At 43.5% G+C, this 20,627-nt stretch overlaps 1 protein-coding gene and 1 pseudogene across 1 annotated transcript in view; both read right to left on the bottom strand.

Annotated features, from left to right (window-relative positions):
- SLC1A1 (solute carrier family 1 member 1) overlaps positions 1 to 10,364 on the bottom strand; it is a 62,799-nt gene extending 52,435 nt beyond the window's left edge. The window contains exon 1 of the mRNA XM_067744284.1: positions 9,798 to 10,364. Within this exon, the coding sequence (XP_067600385.1) occupies positions 9,798 to 9,888 (91 nt within the window). The 5' untranslated portion in view covers positions 9,889 to 10,364. The remainder of the gene's footprint in view (positions 1 to 9,797) is intronic.
- Positions 10,365 to 19,953: 9,589 nt separating this feature from the next.
- On the bottom strand, positions 19,954 to 20,053 carry LOC137228505 (U6 spliceosomal RNA; annotated as a pseudogene).
- Positions 20,054 to 20,627: the final 574 nt, after the last annotated feature.

Here is a 20,627-nt window from a genome sequence, read left to right as displayed (position 1 = left end):
AGACTTCAACTCTGCATCTCTTGCCCGTTAACATCAACACTTGTTCAATTTAAATTAACTGCAAAATGAATAGATTTTCCCAGCAATGGACAATATTTTTTGTCTTACATGCCAGTTCCCTTTGATTAACAGTAGTTGCCTAGAGAAGAGTTTTGAGGATTCTGAGGTCATAGCAAAGCTCCAAGGTAAAGAGTGCCTATAATCAATTAGTGATGTCTGCCACAGGGCAGGATTAGGAGTAGTGGTTCAAATGCAGTACAATTTGGGAAAATAAATTAAGGGTTATATGAGCACAGAGAAGGGAAATCATCTCTGACTGGCAGTCAGAGAAGTCTATATGATAAAAGTGAAAATTAGATCCACCATCAAGGATGGGTAGGATAACAGTGGGTGAAACACATGAGCAAAAGCAGTAGGGCAGGAGAGTATGACACATCCTGGGAAAGCAACTCTTAGACAAGCTCAACTAGAATAAGTTCAAATAGAAGGTTTATATGGGAGATGAATAGGGGAAGGACTAAATACTGTAGAATGTCTCAGGTTGAAGGACATGATAAAGAAAAGCCAAGAGACAGACAAGGGATGGAGTAAGAAGGAGGCTACTAGGCTTTATTTAGCTACTGTACAAGAGTGAAGTCTACAAGAATGCTCTGAACTATCAATTAGGTGTATCAAGGTTCATTAGGAAGTAGCCTTGCTTAATAGTTAAGAACTGCAGTTTTGGAGTCAGTCCTGGGTGCAAATCCCAGCTCTGACTGTGACCTCACGTGACTTAAGCCTTGTAAGTTTCAGTCTCCTTTTCTGTAAAAAAAGTACACTTCTTACCTCATTGTGCTAAGGCTCAAATGGGAAATAATGTGCATAAAAGTCATAATAAGCCCTCAATAAATATTACCTATTAGGCTTGGTTACCCACAGAAAAACATATTTTCAAAGGAGAAAATGTGTCTCCCTCATTGTCTCATAATTTGGGAAATCTTATATGAAACTTGTAAAGTGGTTACGTGGCTCAGAAAACAATTAAGTATATGAAATAGCCACAGAAATAGAACAGAATCAGTTTATTTTCCAGTAATGCTCGGAGATTAGGCTTTTTGTGGTTTGGCATTTCTGGTGATGGTGCATTTTTTTGTTGACTTAATTCTTTACTGAATTATAAGTAACCAGATAACTCTCAAGTGGTAGAAAAATAATTTAATTTTATAATCTCATTTAAGCATTGTCCTCTAAGGATTTCTTCCTTAGCCAAGTAAGTAAGTACAGTTTTAACCCCCTGAGAGCATAGTTGTCTCAATGCAGCTGTAAAAATTAACACACAGTGCAGACCCCCGCTGAGGTCACTTCTGAATAGAAGTTCCAGTCCCAAAGGCCACCACTTTGCTTCAATATGCAGACCTAGCAGAGTCACATGATGCTGGTATCAGGACCCTTCCTGGACACAGGAAAATCTGCTGTGACAACTGTTCTGCTTGTGGACCCTGTTATGGGCTCTGACCAACAAGGGCTCTGGGAACAAAGACCTTAGCCTGAGTGTGGAGGGATTGGTGGGAGGGTCTTGTTTCCTCAGTGCTGGTTCTGGGTCTCGTGGTAGAGAACAAGGCACAGAGTCCCCACTCTCCTGGCAGAACGGGGACCACTGCCCAGAGCTCACACAACTGGGGCTGGGCCTGGGAGAGGAACCACCCAGGACACACAGCATGAAGTGTCTGTGAGCTGGGACAAGGTCTGCCCATCCCAGAAAGTGCAGGAGTATTTGCTGGAAAGGAAATATTCTACCTCTGGTAATGGAACAGGCAGTGGGCAGATATTTTTCAAAGGTAGGGTAGTAACATTTCTGGCAATGAGTGAGTCACTGAAACACTTCCTTTCCATTAACAGAGGTGTTACTGTGGAGCGTTCTAATTACAACAGAGCACTCTTTGTCGCAGTTTGGGGCTGTTTTCCTCAGCAACTATAATGAATCAGCTCCTTCTAAATCTATCTGCTGTGCTAAACTACAGCTCCGAAGTGAATTATTGGCTTAATAGTAACTGTCTTCAATGTTGTCTTCTATTAGATGTATGTTTAACATTCAAAATAGGAAAGGCCATTGAAAAGACTTGCTACTTTAACAGACATTGCTGCGGGGGAGTTTAAGTGGGCCACTCAGTTCCGTCTAAGATGAGCTCATTTTCTTCGAGAGTGCTGGAGTCCCCATGGTACTCGTGACCCCAGATCTCCAGCGACATCAACATGGGGGAGATCTGCAGTTCCTCAGGTGAACAGAGCTGCCTGGCACCAGGCCAGCATGTCACTGACTCTATATAGGACAGCTATTTTCAGTCTCAGTTCTGCTAAAGGTAATCACAATTTCTCCCAAGTAATTAACATGGAAAGCTTTCTCTCTTAATAAGCAAGTGTTCATATGAGCACGCATATGCTCTCCAACAGCTAATTCCTAATCCCATTTATTTACACCGTGTCTGAGCAACCCAAGGTTTTTACTCATCTGAGCTACTATATGAGCTCCACCAAATCCAAATTTGGCATGTGATAATTTTCTACATCTTATGTCGTCGTTTGAAGCTTCCTTTATTTCTTATGCCCACTGCTCAAATTTTTGACAGATGGGTTAAGTTTGATCAGCCAAAAATCAGAATCTTTTCAGTGATTCCCCAACTCTGGTGGGTTCTGATTTGGTTTAAAAACTGAAAGCACCAGGCATAGGCATTCAAAGCCCAAAATTGTTTCCCTAATCCTTCAATATGTGGAACTAGGGACAAGTCAGCTAAAGGATGGCTTCTCAAAGGTACTTAATTAAGCAGATACATGCAAGATATATATACATGTATAGAAACAACGTAAGTTTATTAGACCTCACATTACTGTTGTGATGAATAATTTAAGGCTGACATAGAACATTACCCTGGTAACAGTCCCACACACAATTTACATTTTTACACCCCAAGTCACAGATGTAGAACAAATGACTCAACATCAAGGTCATTTTACCCTCCAGTAATGACTTTTAACCCTTCCTTAGTTCCCTAAGGAAGACTTCCTCTTCCTCCCAGCAATGAACTGAGGAATGACTATACAAGCATAGAGCTAAGGGATTTTAAAGCTAGAAGGAACTTCAGGGACTTTCTGACCCAGGGTCAACAAGTATGCAGCACACAGGCCACTATTTCCTGACCTTAAGCCCTTGGCAGACATCAGTAATCAATTTCAGAACTTTTCTTTCTCAACAAACATATCACGCCAGACAGTCCACTACCTATAAATTGGAGTTGGCACATGAATGAAATCTCTTTGATCTTCCAGCTAATCCGAACCTCTCTTCCTTCTGACAAGAAACAAAGATTCACTTTTTTATATAGTGTTTTAGAGTCAGTCTCATTACTTTAAGGTCTCCTTTCATTTTCTAGTGCCTGCTAAGGGTAATCAGAATGCTTTCGCCCTCTAGGGGTCTATAATCTAGTTTTGAAGAAGAAAAGTTTAACATGCTTGATAAGTATATGTAAACTAAGTGTTAATCTGTCTTACTGATGCAGATCAGAGGAGGCTGAAGTACGCAGAGAAGAATGTATGGTGGAATTCAAGCTTAGCTTTGGGCTCATTTACTCATTCAATAAACAAGGATAACGTCTAACTATCTCTCTGAGTCATAAATGACACAACAATTTAACGAATGTATTGAGCCCACCAGGTATTGTGACAGGTGCTGTGGGTATAGAGAGGGGCAACACAGAATTCCTTCTCTCAAGGGCTCATGGGTCAGTGGGGAAGGCAGGAAATTAGAATACACTCTAACTATACAGTAACAAAAAGCAAGTAGACATTGGTTCTGTACAGTGGGAGAGCGTGATAGTTCTTTTCCAAGCTGCTGCCCCCTCCAGGACTTCCTCTCCTGCCAGACATCACCACCTCCTTCTCCCGAGGACTAAACCTAGCCAAGCCGCATCAGATTAACCTGCTGAACACCTCACAGAGCTGTCCTTTCCTTTCCACTCTCAATGCTGCTGCTCTGCTAAGGCCCCCATCTCTCTCTCTCTCTGCCTGGACCTTAACAGTAATCCCCTAGGGTGATCTGCCCACTTGCAAGATCACCCTTCTCGGATCCATTTTCCACATCCATCTGCCTCAAGGATCTTTTCTAAGCACAGTCCTGCCTATGTCATTGTCCAGTTTTGTCCTCAGGAGCATGTCTGGACTTATCAGCATGGCATTCCAGTCTCTCTAGGATCTGGCCGCCAACCTCCGTGGCAGCCTTGCTTTTTCTCCCCCCATGTCCCTCAATCACACCCTTTGTGCCAGTCACACCAAGCCACTTAGTTACAAGGTAGAAAGGGCAGGCTTTGAAGGTGGAAAGAATAGCAGGGCAGCCTCATGGACAGAGGTGTAAGGGTGGCTCTGAGCCTAGAGTGGAGACCAGTCTGGCTGATCAGTCTGGCAAATCCCACAGGAGCAGTGTTCCTCCAGGGCACACACTGCAATTCCGAGAGTCCTGTGGAGGCATGTTGCAGCCCCTTCTCAGTCTCAGGGGAGAAAGGCGCCAACTACAGCCCAAAGTGCACACTACACAATCCTCATACCCTATCCTGATGTGGCATACAGCCAGACCACCATGGTCTCCAGGAGGGTCTGCAAGGACCAAATATGACAGGGAGATGGGGAACAAGACAGAGGACAGCAGTCCAAAGGGGGAGGAAGGAAAAGTATAGGAAGACTGGGCATTGCCAGTTGTTATCTGAGTGATCCTGAGCGAGTTCTGCACTGTTCCAAGTCTGTTTCCTCGTCCATGTAACGGTGAACAATAAGGCCCACTTTATAGCTGCAATATGTTTTTCATTGCTTTTTCTTAAGTATTTCCTAAGATTTCACTAGCCATGATGGAAATGAGATTAGAGAAGTGTAAAATACATAGCAGAACAAGATCCTAACTTTCTTATACAGAACAATTATAAAATAAATCATTTTTTTTAATTAAAAAAAATCCATAGCAGGTTAATTGTACTAGCTTCCTAAACTGGTCTCTCTGCTTCCACACTTGTCTCCGCTGTCTGTGGTCAAAAGAGCAGCCAGCCAGGGAAAGCTGATTAAAAGATAATCAGACCATGTCACTGCTCTGCTCAAAACCTTTTAATCGTTTCCCAACTCCCAGTAAAAGTCAAAGTCCTTATAAGAACTCACACCATCCTACTGCCTCTTCCCCCCACCTCCTCACTCCACCCCCATGCTCTTCCTTAAACACATCAGGATCTCCCCAGATATCTGTGCTCCTTCACCTCTTTCCAGTCTCACTTCAATTCTCGCCTTCCCAGCAGGGCCTTCCCATTCTCCCTATTTCAACCTGCAATCCCCCAGCGCCCTCTCTGCTTTGTTACTCTGGAGCACTCTCACCATCTAACATACTCTACATTGTAGTTTACCTATTTTTCCGGTTTACTGTCTGCTTGTCTCCACTTGAACATAAGTCCCATGAGGACAGGGGTTTTTATTTTGTTCACTGTTATGTGCCCTGGTTCTAGAACATTCCCTGGCACACAGTAGGTGCCCAATATATATTTGTTGAATGAGCGAATGATTTAAGCATCGGTTACTCTACAGGTATATTCCAAGGCTGAGCTGATTAGACGACCAGCAGCACCAGGCCTGAGACCTGCCAGAGCACGAGTTTCATGATAACAAAATACATTCTGAACGCTGAGCTGCAGTCGTCTCCCCACCCGATCCCCGATCTTCAGGAGCTTCACAGACACGTAGAAACTGAGCAAGAGAGCTTACACCATGACTCAAATTAGCACTGCCAGATACAAGAGCTCCGGCGTAGGAGACGTAAGGCTGGGTAGGGCAAGGGTTATTACTAAGAACATGAAGGAATTGTTCTCGATTTTGGACAATGGAATCTGAATCTGTAAATGACCCCTTTCTTTAGTGCTCCAAAGAAAATTATTCCGGATGAATAAGCTTGCCAGCTCTGTCCTGTAAATAACAACAGCTATTTCCTTTCCTGAAAATCCACAACCTGGAAATCAGATTTTTCAAACGACTGAAATAAAGCACTGAGATAAAGCACAACCTGGACAGAAAGATCAGGCTTTATGTTGTGAACGGGGTGAGGGTTCCATGAGTGCTTTACCAACATTATACACGCTATTATCAGTACTGGCTGACTTGAATCACAACGCTTGGACACAGAATTATCACACACAGATTCTGCTTGCACAGAATTCCCACTGAAAGCACTAAAATTCTTCCCTCATAATTTCTGCCCTGTTAAGTGAAATGAGAATCAGGCTATGGGGCACAAAACAAAATGATTAATCCTTTCCATATCCTTTTAAAACAGTAAATAATTCTCTGGAGGCTGGTGTTCACCTAGACAGAACACGTCATCAAAACACTTGAATCACCTTGGACTCAGAATTCTAGGCTGGACACCAAGCAGAACAGAGAAAGACCAAGAGAGACCTTATTTTATAAGAAAATATTAATTTCCTCACAATGAAATTATTCAAATCATCTTAAAATGACATTTATTGAGTACTTGTTATATGCCAGTCACACAACTAGATATTTTCACATTATCTTAAACAACTCTAATAGCAAATGAGGTAATGACCTATATCCCTATTTTCCAGATGAGGAAATTGAGGATTCCAGAGAATCAGAGATTTTGTCTAAATGGTAGAACATGACAGTATCAGAATTCAAATCTAGAACTCTTGACTCCAGGCTCTGTGCTCATACTACTACACTACGGAAGCAGGGAAAAAGCTTGAAAGAATTGTAATAGATGCAATGAAAATTGTTCCTAATCAGATTTTAGTAAAGGCCTCTCACCTGAAAATCCAAGATATTATTTCCAGGACCTTGTAGGGTTTCACAGAAATTAACAAAGATGGTCACTTAACCATTCAATCCCTTTATCTCATGAATAAGAATATGAGGAAGTATTTAGCTTTTAGCATCTCCTTGTCCATGAAAGAAATTAACTTTTACACCTAATAAAGATGACTTTTAATTTCATTTCCCCTCAAATGCTGTCTTCAAAAATCAGAGGCTTTAAGATGGCTGGGAAAAACCTTTGCCCCTCACTTCAAAAATCAAAATATTTTAAAGTGTCAGGGCTGCTGAATTATAGCAGGGACAAAACATTTCAATTTTAATCAGAAGATGATATTCTGTCAGGGTAATAAATAAGTTTAACTGTTTTTTCTTCTTTAAGATCCACATACTGAAAGGTTCAGAAACGAGGCTACATGAGAGTGCTTGTGACTTCTGTATCAATCAAGACTGTTATAAAAATAAACTTACTATCATGGCCTAAAGGGCTTATGGATGGACTTAGCATCCCTGTTATAAGTTAGCTGCAATTTCACTTCTGGGTTTAAACCAGAATGAGTTAGCACAGACTACACAGACAGAGGTATGATTTTTGCACTCAAGCCCAGTGTTCCAAAGAATGAGGAAAAGAGGAGGACTCTGGGAAGTGCCTTGTGATGGACACATTGAGGGTGGTGTAGGCTTGACTTCTCAGACCAGGAGCTGAAATGCTCAGGGACTGCCCGATGTTGCTCCTTTTGCAAATGTGCTGAAAGACTTCAGTTGAGCGCTTACAATTTTTATATGGTGTTTTTCCTTTCTGGAGCAAAGTATCTGAATCAAGCTCCTGGGGCTTACCCACATTAAAACTGGAGGAAATTGCCCATCTGACACCAAAGGCCACATCTGCAAAACAGACATGTTATCTCCCGTGACTCTGAAGACGTATTTATGCAACAAGTTCCAAAGGCCAGGGGACAATTTTCAAAATCTTTGCCAAACCAGCCTCCAGTGAATCGGTAAACTCAACACTGGTGTGCCACACTTGGTTAATAGGTGAGTATCTCTGGAAAACCCCACAGCTGAAAAGGCAGGATCATTTCACGCCCATGGGGGATTGGGAGGGAAATGCCAGGCTACCCAAAACCATCCTTAAAAAGGGATTTAACAATTAATTCTGGAATCTTGTCACTAGGAAAACAAACAAGGCCATCTCATCTATTTGGCTGTGGGGAAAAGAAATCACTCTCTCTGAGGCATCTGTTATTTAAAATGTGATGGGGTGGGATAACTCTTCCCTTAAAAACACCCTAACCAGGGACTTCCCTGGTGGCACAGTGGTTAAGACTCCGCCTGCCAATGCAGGTGACACGGGTTCGAGCCCTGGTCCGGGAAGAACCCACATGCCACGGAGCAACTAAGCCTGTGCGCCACAACTACTGAGCCCGCGCGCCACAACTACTGAAGCTCACATGCCTAGAGCCCGTGCTCTGCAACAAGAGAAGCCACCGCAATGAGAAGCCCACGCACCACAATGAAGAGTAGCCCCCGCTCGCCGTAACTAGAGAAAGCCCGCGTGCAGCAATGAAGACCCAACGCAACCAACCAAAACAAAACAAAACAAATGCCCTAAACCATGTGGTTCTTCTTGGGGAAAAGAGTTAAGCAGTCAAGACTTGCTCCTCTACTTCTCTCTTTTCCTCCCACACGTGGCCTCTGCTAAGGTAATTCCAGAATGTTATTTATTTACTAGAAACCTGACTTGACTTTGCATAAGGATCTGGAGGAACAAATCCGACCCTGAGGAATCCATTAACCTCCACAGACGGTTTTTGGGGGGGCGGGGGATTGGGCACCAAGAGGGGGAGCAGGCAACACCAAATATTCTGAGATTCAGAAGCAGCAGCTGGAGAGAAAAGTGCATGAGGCTGGGAGAGGTACAGGCTAACTCTCTCCCCAGCTCCAGTTTCCAAATGGAAGGTGGGGTTTTCAAAGGAGCCTCACCTGCTGGGTGTCCCCACCTGTGCCAACTCTAAGAGGAAAGGAGGCAGTCAGGCGCCAACGCCAAAGAGGAGCATCCCAGGGCCCAAGGTGTAAAACAGACAACCTGGCAGAAATTCAGAGTCTAAATAGGAACAACTCATACCTCTGAGCAATGGATCTGACATTCACCTAGTCCAGTGATTTCTCAGGAATGAATCACTTAAATACACCTTGTTTAAAAACAAGCACATATGACTTAAAAATTACTTTCAATAGAAAACCAATGTGGAGAGCAAGGAAGCTCAGGGAGGCTACCTCGGTAGATTTGCACGGGGGAAAGGGAGAAATCTGATAGCTCTCTTCCCCTTGACATCCTGCGGGCCACAACTACATACTCCTGAATTCAAGCACGAATCTGGCAGGTTTTCCGTGCCTCAGTGCGGGCAGCGGCTAGCCGCGTCGGAAGGCACTTTCCAGGCACTGCCCAGGGTGACCGACCGAAGGTAACATCCACCTCCTCCCTCCCCCCGGGAACCGGACCATCCCTGAGGTTCAGGTGCCTCTTCCAGTCCAATCGGGAACCATCATCCACACTCAATCCCTGTCCGGACAACGCATGGTTCAGGAAAAAAAGGGGGGAGCAGATAGGATTTAAAAAATTAAACCACATTTGCTTCCACACACGGGAAGAACCGAGAGCTCTTGCTTCCCTTTCTCCCTTGCAAGCCCCTTTGACCATTTTGGGTAAAGCAGGAACCCGCAGCTCGCGGAACACCCAAACGGGAGTCCCGGAGGAGCTTTGTTCTTTGCACGCAGAAATCAACACCCTCGAGGATAAGCCCCCGCGTGGTGTCCGAGGCCGAGGGGGAGCCGAGGGACCCGAGCATCGGGTGCGCCAGCGCCATGCCCACCCTCGCGCCCACCCTCGCACCCGCCCGCCCCGCACGCGGCCTGGGCGCTGAGAGGGCGTGAGGGTGCGCGCGTCGTCCACCCGCCACGCAGCTCACCTAGCACCACCGCAGCCACGGTGGAGAGTAGCAGCCAATTATTCCTCAGGAAGCGCTTCCAGTCGCATCCCTTCTTCGCCGGCTTCCCCATGGCTGGCGCCCGGGCTCCGAACCACAGGAGAGGCGGCCGCTCTTGTGCGTGGGGCTCGGCCGTGCGCGCGGGGGCCAGTGGAGCCCGGGGACCGCCGGCGGCTCCGCGGCTCAGTGCAGGAGGGATGCGGCCGCGCTGGGGAGAGGGTGTGCGTTGGCCGCTGCCGCAGCCGCTGTCGCCGCCTCCGCCGCCACCTGAGCTCGCGCGCCGCGCCTGCAGCCCCTGCTAGCTCGGTGGCCGTGCGTGGCGGGCGCGCCCGGCTCCTCCTGTCGCCGCCGCGCTCTGCGGCGCCGCGGCCAACCAGCGAGGAAAGAGGGAGGAGCGGCCGGCCCAGGGAGGAGGGCGGGTGGGTGCGTGCGTGGTGCGCCCGGGGGTCCCGGTGGAGCAGACGTGGGAGGGCTCCCACGCTGTGGCTGCAGCGGGGACGGCTACTCAGGGACCGCTGCGCTCCTCCCCAGCCTTAGGCTGGAGGCTCTCGCTTTTTTTTTTTTTTTTAATTGGTCAGGCTAGGTTTTCGGATTTATAGTTTCCTCCTCTCGCTAATCCAGAGGGGCGGAGTCGCTGGCCCCTTTGGTTTGGACTTCATTCGGCACACCAGCACGCCTCCTCTTTCTCCATACCAGCCACTGCCAGTGCAGCATCGCAGTGGGGAGAGTCGTGGGGAACTGAGTTCTGTCTTGGGTCCCATTTGCTTCTCCACTGCAGCCTCGGATTGGCCAGCAGCCTGGAAAGCCTCCTAGAAGCCTCTAGGAGGAGGGGGAAAAAAAGAGTGCTGGGGGGGCGGTGAGCAGGACAGGACTTTGTGAACTTTCACACGAGGCCTCAAACTCCCCTGCCCCCACAGGTATTGTTAACTCTCCTCCTTAAGCCGAGGGAGGTGACGCTCCCACAGGATGGTCTGTGGACCCAGGGCTTGGAATGGGCCCTCTTAGAACTTCACTGCCGCTCCTTGCGACCGGCTCCGTGGCCGCGCAAGGCCCCAAAGCTGTGAGACTTGGCAGAATGATTGGGACTGAGAAACCGACCGAGCAGTTCTGAGGAGAAGGTGGGCGGGCCCATCCCTAAGGCCAGATGCTTTGGAAAGGCAGACACAGGAGAGGTGGAGAAACTAGGTAAGTGCAGCTAAGTGAATTTTCTAATTCTCTTCCATTCTTCTACCCAGTTTTTTCACCCTCGCTTATACAAAACTTTTTCCTTCCCTTTTACCACGCCACCACCTCTGCAGCTCCAGTCTGCCTTCTCATTAGCTTTCCTAACGTTAAGTCAGCCCTGCACCTTTTTGCTATTGTAGAGTCTCCTCTGATTGGTGAGGGTGGGGGAATCTCCCAGCTAGATTTTCTGGTGACTAACCCCTCACAATTAGAGCTCCATTCCTTTGGCTTAAATTGACAGAAGTGTCCTTGAAGAGAAAATAAGTTTTATGAACCATGTACACTTTAGTATGAATGAGTTTATCAGCTCCTTTCTAAAAAATAAATTTTGAGAGAATGAAAGCTAGAGGGACACCAATGTCACTGTGTGCCTGGGAAAGATCTGAAGAAATGTCAGAAGAAGGGAAACTATTGAGAAAGAGGGGACAAAGACATCCATCCCACAGTAAAAAAGCTGGAAATACTCAGATGTTCAAGGTGAATAGTGGTAAATATATTATGGAACTGCCACGTAACTGTACATTATGCAGCGTCTATAAAAGAAGTTTATGAAATTTCTAATAGCATAGGATAGCACATGTCATAATATGAGGGAAAACCGGAAGATGAAAATTGTATATATCACGTGATCACAACTATGTAAAACAAACCTAGAGCAAAACCATGTACTTAGAAAAAAGTCTAGAAGGAAACACAAAATTTTAACAGTGGTCATTTTGGGGTGATATTATTACTTGAATCTTTTTGCTTTCTATTTTTCTGTATTTTCTAAAGTGTTTACCATAAGCATACCTGTGCCCATTACAGTGTGGCTAGGGCTGTATTTAAGAAATAAAGAGGTCCTAAAGAGAAAAGCGTGGAAGAATCTAAGCAGACTTTGTACATCACAATTTTTTGAGGTGTATGTAGTGAGATAATTACACCTGGGTTTTGGGAGTAGGATATTTAGGTTTAAATCCCAGCACTACCATTTACCAGCTGGGTTACCTTGGGCAAGTTGCTTAAATTTTTTTGTGTCTCAGTTTCTACATCGGTAAATGGGGGCATTAATAGTATTTATCTCATGAGGGTATTGTAAGAACTGAATACTAGAATGTATGTAAAAGACTTAGAACAGTGTCTGGCATACAAGCGTCATCATGAGTTTTACTTGGGGGTCAACCTGGACAGGCATCTTTTTACTTCCTCTCGTTGCCTGCCTGTCATGAACACACCCTGAGCCACTTCACACCCACAAGAACCCTGGTATACATATATTTTATTATTAATTTTTATTGGAATATAGTTGCTTTACAATGTTGTGTTCGTTTCTGCTGTACAGCAAAGTGAATCAGCTATATGTATATATATATGCCCTCTTTTTTGTATTTCCTTCCCATTTAGGTCACCACAGAGCACTGAGTAGAGTTCCCTCTGCTATACAGTAGGTTCTCATTAGTAATCTATTTTATACATAGTAGTGTATATATGTAAATGCCAACCTCCCAATTCATCCCACCCCCCTTCTCCCCCCCCGTATCCATATGTTTGTTCCCTATGTCTGTGTCTATTTCTGCTTTACAAATAAGTTCATCAGTTCATTTTTCTAGATTCCACATATAAGCAATATTATACGATACTTGTTTTTCTGACTTAACTCTGTATGACAGTCTCTACGTCCATCCACATCTCTGCAAATTGCACAATTACTAGAACCCTTGTATATTGGTCAATAGTAATTGCCTTTAGAATTACAATCAGTGGACCCTGAATCTATTGTACTTTCACACCTAAAGCCCATATAGTACATATTCATTTTATGCTTATTTAAATTATGCAATTTTAGGATAGTGCAATATAAAAAGAAAAATAGAATCTAAACATATACACTCATTTTGAAATAATTAAAATCTCCTAAATTAAAAATAAAAGTCAAGAATCGAAGAAGTTCAAAGCATGTGGGCCAAGTGAATTATAAACTATGTTTATGCTATTGCTACATGGCAGGTCCACTTTAGCTGGTAATAAAAGGTAATTAATAAGCAAACACTTATAATACACTTAACATTTGCCAGACACCCTTCTAACCACTTTATACGTAGTAACCACTTTGGTCCTCACAACAACTTAATGAAGTAGGGACTATTGTTACCTCATGGGGCTGCTGGAAGAATCAAGTGAGATATTGTGTATTATTATTATCTTCATTTTACAGCTGAGGAATCTAAGGCAAAAAGAGGTTAAGTAACTTGCTTAAGTTCCCTCCATTAGTAAGAGAAGGATCAAGGATTGAACTAGGTGGTCTTGCTCAAGCTAAATGCACAAACTGCATTAAACCAAAGGTCCTCAACCCTCGGGCCACGGACTGGTACCAGTTCATGATACCGGTTCATGGCCTGTTAGGAACTGGGCCGCACAGCAGGAGGTGAGCAGCAGGCAAGTGAGGGAAGCTTCATTTGCATTTACAGCCTCTCCCCATCGCTAGCATTACCGCCTGAGCTCCGCCTCCTGTCAGATCAGCGGTGGCAAACCCTACTGTGAACCGTGCATTCGAGGGATCTAGGGATCTAGGTTGCGCGCTCCTTATGAGAATCTAATGCCAGATCACCTGAGGGGGGGCTGAGGCGGTGCTGGGGAGCGGCTGCAAATGCAAATTATCATTAGCAGAGAAGTTTGACTGCACAGCGACCATGATAAATCAATTGCTTGCAGACTCATATCAGAACCCTATCAGTGAGGGGCAAGTGACAAGCTGCATCTGGTGGCAGGCTTTATAGTGGCAAGTTAATTGATGTACTTCAGTGTACAGCTGCATCTGGTGGCAGGCTTTAAGTCAGAATCCGACACTTATTTTAGTCCACACTTGGCCCACCCATTATTTTATGTACCACTTCCGTCCGTGCCTCTTTCCCACACTGCACACTTGTCTCAGTCACAGTTTTGGTAAGCCCACAAGCTAACCCTAGCCAAAATGAGTAAAAAACAAACATCACTGGAGAGCCTCTTTGAAGAGGGGTAAAGACCCAATGATGAGACAGCAGAAGACTCTGAGACTGCCAACAAAAAGAAAGCTGCATTTAAAAGAAAATACCAAGAGTCCTACTTAAATTACAGGTTCATTGCAACAGGTGATTCACATTCTCCAAGCCCGCTTTGTATAATATGTGGTGACCGGCTCTCCAACGAAGCCAAGAAATCTTCAAAACTGCTTCGTCACATGGAGACCAAACACCCTGCCTTAAAAGACAACCTTTGGAGTTTTTCAAAAGAAAGAAACGTGAACACGAAGAACAGAAGCAATTATTGAAGGCCACCACTTCATCAAATGTGTCTGCACCGACAGCATGGTCCTTAGTGGCTAACTGCATTGCTAAAGCTAAGAAGCCCTTTACTACTGGTGAAGAGTTGATCCTGCCTGCTGCTAAGGACATTTGTCATGAACTTTTAGGAGAGGCTGCAGTTCAAAAGGTGGCACATGTTCCTCTTTCACATAGCACCATAACTAGATGAACTGATGAAATAGCAGAGGCTATTGAGGCACAATTGTTAGGATTAATGAGTCACCGTGGTACACAGTCCAGGTTGACGAGTCTACCGATGTTGACAACAAGGCAACAATGCTTGTTTTTGTGCGATATATTTTTCAGGAGGATGTGCAGGAGGACATGTTATGTGCACTTTTGTTGCCAACCAACACCACAGCTGCAGAACTATTCAGTTCTTTGAATGATTACATATCAGGAAAACTGAATTGGTCATTTTGTGTTGGTATATGCACAGACGGAGTGGCTGCTATGACTGGATGGCTTTTTGATTTCACTACTCGGGTCAAAGAGGTCGCTTCTGAGTGTGAGTCTACGCACTGTGTCATCCATAGAGAAATGCTGGCTAGCCAAAAAATGTCACCTGAACTTAACAGTGTTTTGCAGGATGTGATTAAAATTATCAACGACATTAAAGTACATGCCCTTAACTCACGTCTGTTCGCGCAGCTCTGTGAGGAGATGGACGCAGAGCACACACGTCTTCTCTTATACACAGAAGTGAAATGGCTTACTAAAGGTAGATCACTGGCCAGAGTTTTTGAGTTACGAGAGCTGCTCCAGAAATTTCTTTTAGATAAAGTCACCCCTGGCAGCACATTCACATTTCAGTGACACAGAATGTGTCGCAAAACTTGCTTACTTGTGTGACATATTCAACCTGCTCAATGAACTCAATCTGTCACTTCAGGGGAGAATGACAGCTGTGTTCAAGACGGCAGATAAAGTGGCTGCATTCAAAGCCAAACTGGAATTACGGGGCCGACGAGTGAACATTAGGATTTTTGACATGTTTCAAACATTAGCAGAGATTTTGAAAGAGACTGAGCCAGGGCCTTCTTTCTCCCAGCTGGTGCATGATCACCTATCTCAGCTTTCAGAAGAGTTTGAGCATTACTTCCCAACCACAAAAGACCCCCGAACTGGGAAGGAATGGATCCGCGACCGGTTTGTGAATAAGCCAGGTGAATCGACTTTGTGCTAGAAGAGGATCAACTGCTTGAGATCTCAAATGATGGTGGCCTTAAAAGTATGTTTGAGACAACTTCAAATCTCCATACATTCTGGATTAAAGTCAAGGCGGAATATCCTGAGATTGCCACAAAAGAACTGAAAAGCCTGCTTCCATTTCCAACATCCTGTCTTTGTGAAGCAGGGTTTTCTGCAGTGACAGCAACCAAAACGAGATTACGGCGTAGACTGGACTTAAGCAACACAGTTCATGTGTCACTGTCTCCCATCACCTCCAGATGGGACCATCTAGTTGCAGGAAAACAAGCTCAGGGCTCTCACTGATTCTGCATTATGGTGAGTTGTATAATTATTTCATTATATATTACAATGTAATAATAATAGAAATAAAGTGCACAATAAATGTAATGAGCTTGAATCATCCCGAAACCATCCCCCCCCCACTCCACCCCCACCCCGGTCTGTGAAAAAATTGTCTTCCACAAAACTGGTCCCTGGTGCCAAAAAGGTTGGGGACTGCTGCATTAAGCCACCACCTCTTATATGAGGATCAAATACAGAATTGTTATGGGAAAATTACTCTTGAGTTACATGAATTTTACTTTATGCAAGATCTTCAAGAATCCCTCCGTTCACATCCAAGAGACACTATGGTGTCCTACAGTGCTGTACTGAAGTGGAAACTGCATACATTTTATGGGGCAGTGATTGAACTCTAGAATCCTCTCCCCATTGCTGCTACTGGAACTTAATAATTCTATGTTATTTCTCTGCCTAAGACAAGAAATGGTGTAGGAAGCATCACTTTGGGAAGGGGGGAAATTGGAGACCCCTAGTGCTCAAGTTCCATTCTTTCTTACTTTCTTAGCCTGGGATAGTCATGGACACAAATGATCACAAATTCGACGAGAGTGAAGAGGCATCTCCCTTGTAAACTCTACCTGAGGGGATCTTGACCACTCAGCTCCTGGAACAAAAACTTCACTCCCCTGGGATAAGAGCTTAAAGCCAAGTAGAAAGAAGTGTTAGAATTTTACCCCCTCCAGTAGATGTTAACACCTCCCTTTTTCCAGGTCCCTCACGTTCCTTATCCTGCTGAAATACACCTTTGGCCAGTTCTTACTAGATTACATTTTGCCAGTGCGCTTGCTTGCTCTTATCCTCCCTCCCTCCCTTCCTTCCTCCTTCCCTCCCTCCCTCCCTTCCTTCCTTTCTTTCTGCCATTTAACTAACTATGCCATTTCCTTTATTGTTATTGTTCCCCACCCCCCCCTTTTAAATTGTTAACTCATGGACTCTCTTGTTAGTAATTAAAGAACGGAGACTTCGACTTTGCCACACAAGGTTAAATGAGCAGGTGACAACCTAGCCTTATATATTAATTGGGATAGAAATGGAAAGGGGCATTCAGAAACAAAAAGTAAGGCATCAGCTTCTGAGCATCTCTCAAAATAATATGCTGGTTGCATTCTACCACCATAAAACATATGCAGTTGGATGCTTTGTCCTCAGGCTGTGGTAATGGGGAGAAGGAGGTCATGGGTACCAGAGTCTCCTTCAGCATCTACAGCTGTGCAGCCATTCATGACTGATAGATGGTAAGAAGGATGCTGTCAGCATATTCAGATGCCCTTTTTAGCAATCTCTTTTTTATCTTCCAATCTTGATTTGGATTTCTCTTGGAATTAAAAATTACGGAGTAAAAGAACTGTAATTCATTAAATCTTCGAAATAGTTCTCCAAGCAATATTTTATAAAGATGATTTGGCCTGAAGAGACTTACATGTTAGTTAGATATCCTTGAACTCTTGGATTCAACAGAACTTTGCCCCATAGGCTTTATTGCTTACTCTGACAAACTGAAGAGCAATTCCGTTTCATTTTAAAACATGAAAAAAATAAGTTATCTGCTTCGTAGAAGCTGTGTGTCCTTGAACAAGTCATTTAATCTCTCTCAACCTCAATTTTCTCATCTGAAGATATCATTTAAAGTAATACAAATGGTCAATATGTATTTGAAACATATGAAAAATTTTTCAATCTCACTAGTACTCAAAGAAATGAACATTTAAACCAATATTTGTTTACCAGCTGAACAAAGATATTTTAACATAAAATATTTTATTTTATTTTTTCACATCTTTATTGGAGTATAAATGCTTTACAATGTTGTGTTAGTTTCTGCTGTACAACAAAGTGAATCAGCTACATGTATACATATATCCCCATATCCCCTCCCTCTTGAGCCTCCCTCCCACCCTCCCTATCCCACCCCTCTAGGTCATCACAAAGCACCAAGCTGATCTCCCTGTGCTATGCAGCTGCTTCCCACTAGCCATCCATTTTACATTTGGTAGTGTATATACGTCAGTGCTACTCTCTCACTTCATCTCAGCTTCCCCTTCCCCCCCATGCCCTCAAGTCTGTTCTCGACGTCTGTGTCTTTATTCCTGCCCTGCCGCTAAGTTCATCAGTACCGCTTTTTAAAATTCCATATATATGCATTAGCATACGGTATTTGTTTTTCACTTTCTGCCTTACTTCACTCTGTATGCCAGATTCTAGATCCATCCACCTCACTACAAATAACTCAATTTCGTTCCTTTTTACGGCTGAGTAATATTCCATTGTATATAATAGCATAAAATATTTTAAAATTCACAATTATAAAATTTACAGTTTTAACATTTTAATTATAAACTTAGAGAAGGTAAGGAAAAATGGGCAGTGTCACACACTGCTGGTGGACCTGGAAAATGCTATGATTTTTCTAAGGATAATTAGGCATTTTGTAATCTTTCCATCAAAAGTGTTTGTATTCTTTAATTCAACCAGTCTACTTCTAGAAATTTATACCAAAAAAATACTACAGGGCTGTTCATCCCAACTCAGTTGGAAACAACTTAACTGTCTAGTATAGTGGATTGGCTAAAGATTGATTAAGTGTGTAAAAATACACTGGACAATGGAACACCACTCAGGGATTAAAAAGCATATTTTAGCAGAATATTAAATTACATGGGAAAATGGTAAACACACATACCACTATGTTTTGAGATAGCAAAATTAATAAACAGTGGGTGGGTTGCTTTTTACAATGAAGATGTAGTCATTTATTATTTTTAAACCTAAAAAGATAAAACTTAAACTATGCATATTATAATTCCAAGTAAGTCTCTGTGTGTGTGTGCGCATGTGTATAAGAGTTGTGATATGAAAGTTATTAATGTGCTTTTTTCGTTTTCCTTTCTGAGCATATGTTCTTTGCCCTGCTAGGCCAAGGTGTTCATATGCTTAGGAGATTAGGAGATAAGAGTTGTGATATGAAAGTTATTAATGTGCTTTTTTCGTTTTCCTTTCTGAGCATATGTTCTTTGCCCTGCTAGGCCAAGGTGTTCATATGCTTAGGAGATTAGGATTTGTTATAGAAGGAATTTAAAGGAAATAAAAATGTACTAACATTACACTTCTGCATTATATATTATAATAATAATAAATAATAATAATATTAATAATAATAATTGTGAGAAAGAATGTTCCATATTCCTTCATCTCCCCACTAGAATATCAAAAGATCCAGTTCACAGAATTTTCCTGTAGTGTAGGAACGATACCCTTCTATCTATAGCAGCTGTCACTCTACTGGAGCAGGAGGTTAAGACATAGGGGAATTAGAAGAAAAACTTACCACTTTCTAGTCAAGGGAATGGTGGGAGGAAGAAACGGAGAGAAGGAGAGATGTTGGTCCTGTTTTCTCTCTCCAGGCAGACTTCATCCAGGAAGGGGGTGTATGTTAGAGAAAAGGGGGTAGCAGCTGTCCCCTACTCCCTATTATGAGGCTGCTTCCCAGGCTGTCCTTTACCAACCTGGGGTGCAACTACATCAATGCAAATGTGGCAGGACAGTGTGATCAGGCAGCAAGAGGCTCTGAGATTTCACTTCTCAACCACTCTCTGTTCCTGGTGGCAGGGATGCTGAGCTGAGAGTTACAGAATGGTCATGGCAGGATGAGGGGACTCTTCTTAGAGTCTGGGGGGAAACCATGTGAACTGGCCTCATGCAGAGAGACTCACTTATTTGTTACTTAGCGATAGCTGAGGTGAGACGGAGGCTGTGGGTAGATGCCCATTGGCTCTGGCTCTAACAAAGTAAAGGAAAGGACAGAAATACATCTTCACAGCAGCAGATTTCAACCAACAAGACCCACAGGGCAAGTTCCAACCAGAAACACAGAGGACAGCGCTCTGGAAACCAAGATCCAAATGAGTCCACACATTACACTGGGTTGTTAATTTTGCATAGTCTCTTTTATTCTACAACAGATGCTCCTCATCTCATTTGTTCAGGGGTCATTTGTCCTACAAAATTCCCCATATTTTGGATTTGGCTGGTTGTTTCTTTCTTTTTTTTCCTTTCTTTTTTAAAATATGGAACGCTTCACGAATTTGTGTGTTATCCTTGCAAAGCGGCCGTGCTAATCTTCTCTGTATCATTCCAATTTTAGTATATGTGTGTCTTCATGGTGGCAATTAATTTGTTTCTCTACCTCCACTCTTTCCTCTAAGCTGGTGATTAGATCTGGAGGTTTGATGTTTAGCAATGCTAAGATTGAACAGTGGCTTCTGATGTTGCCAGCCTGATTCATCCGTGATAAATTCACCCATCAACCCTTTTGAATATTGTTTTGGCATCTGTTGGTGATGGTTGCTTAATACCATTTTGTTTAATTCATTCTAATTCTATCATTCCTTCTGAACACATTTGCTGAGATTCTTCCGTAAAAAGAATTTCTACCTCATCAACTGTTTGGTTACCCTGAAAAAGAGTTTGTGTGGAAAAGGCAGGATTCATGCTTAATTTCCTCCCTTTATTGGTTTTCTCAGTAATGAATTGGTACACTAGAAACATCCAATGGTGATTGATGAGGTTTTGTGTTCTTATTTTTTGTTAGTATTATTATGAACACATGAATTTATGCGTTGTGGATGGTTTTATGTGTTTCAGTCATTTATAATCATGATTCTTTTCCTTGCTCAAATTGTCCCATCTTTGGTCAATGGGAGCCCCTTCATTTTGACTCCTGTGTCCTTTTGAC

The sequence above is a fragment of the Pseudorca crassidens genome, chromosome 7, assembly GCF_039906515.1.
Source record: "Pseudorca crassidens isolate mPseCra1 chromosome 7, mPseCra1.hap1, whole genome shotgun sequence".
NCBI classification, from domain to species: domain Eukaryota; kingdom Metazoa; phylum Chordata; class Mammalia; order Artiodactyla; family Delphinidae; genus Pseudorca; species Pseudorca crassidens.
Note: the sequence above shows the minus strand (reverse complement) of the source record. Positions and strands in the feature narration are given on the sequence as shown.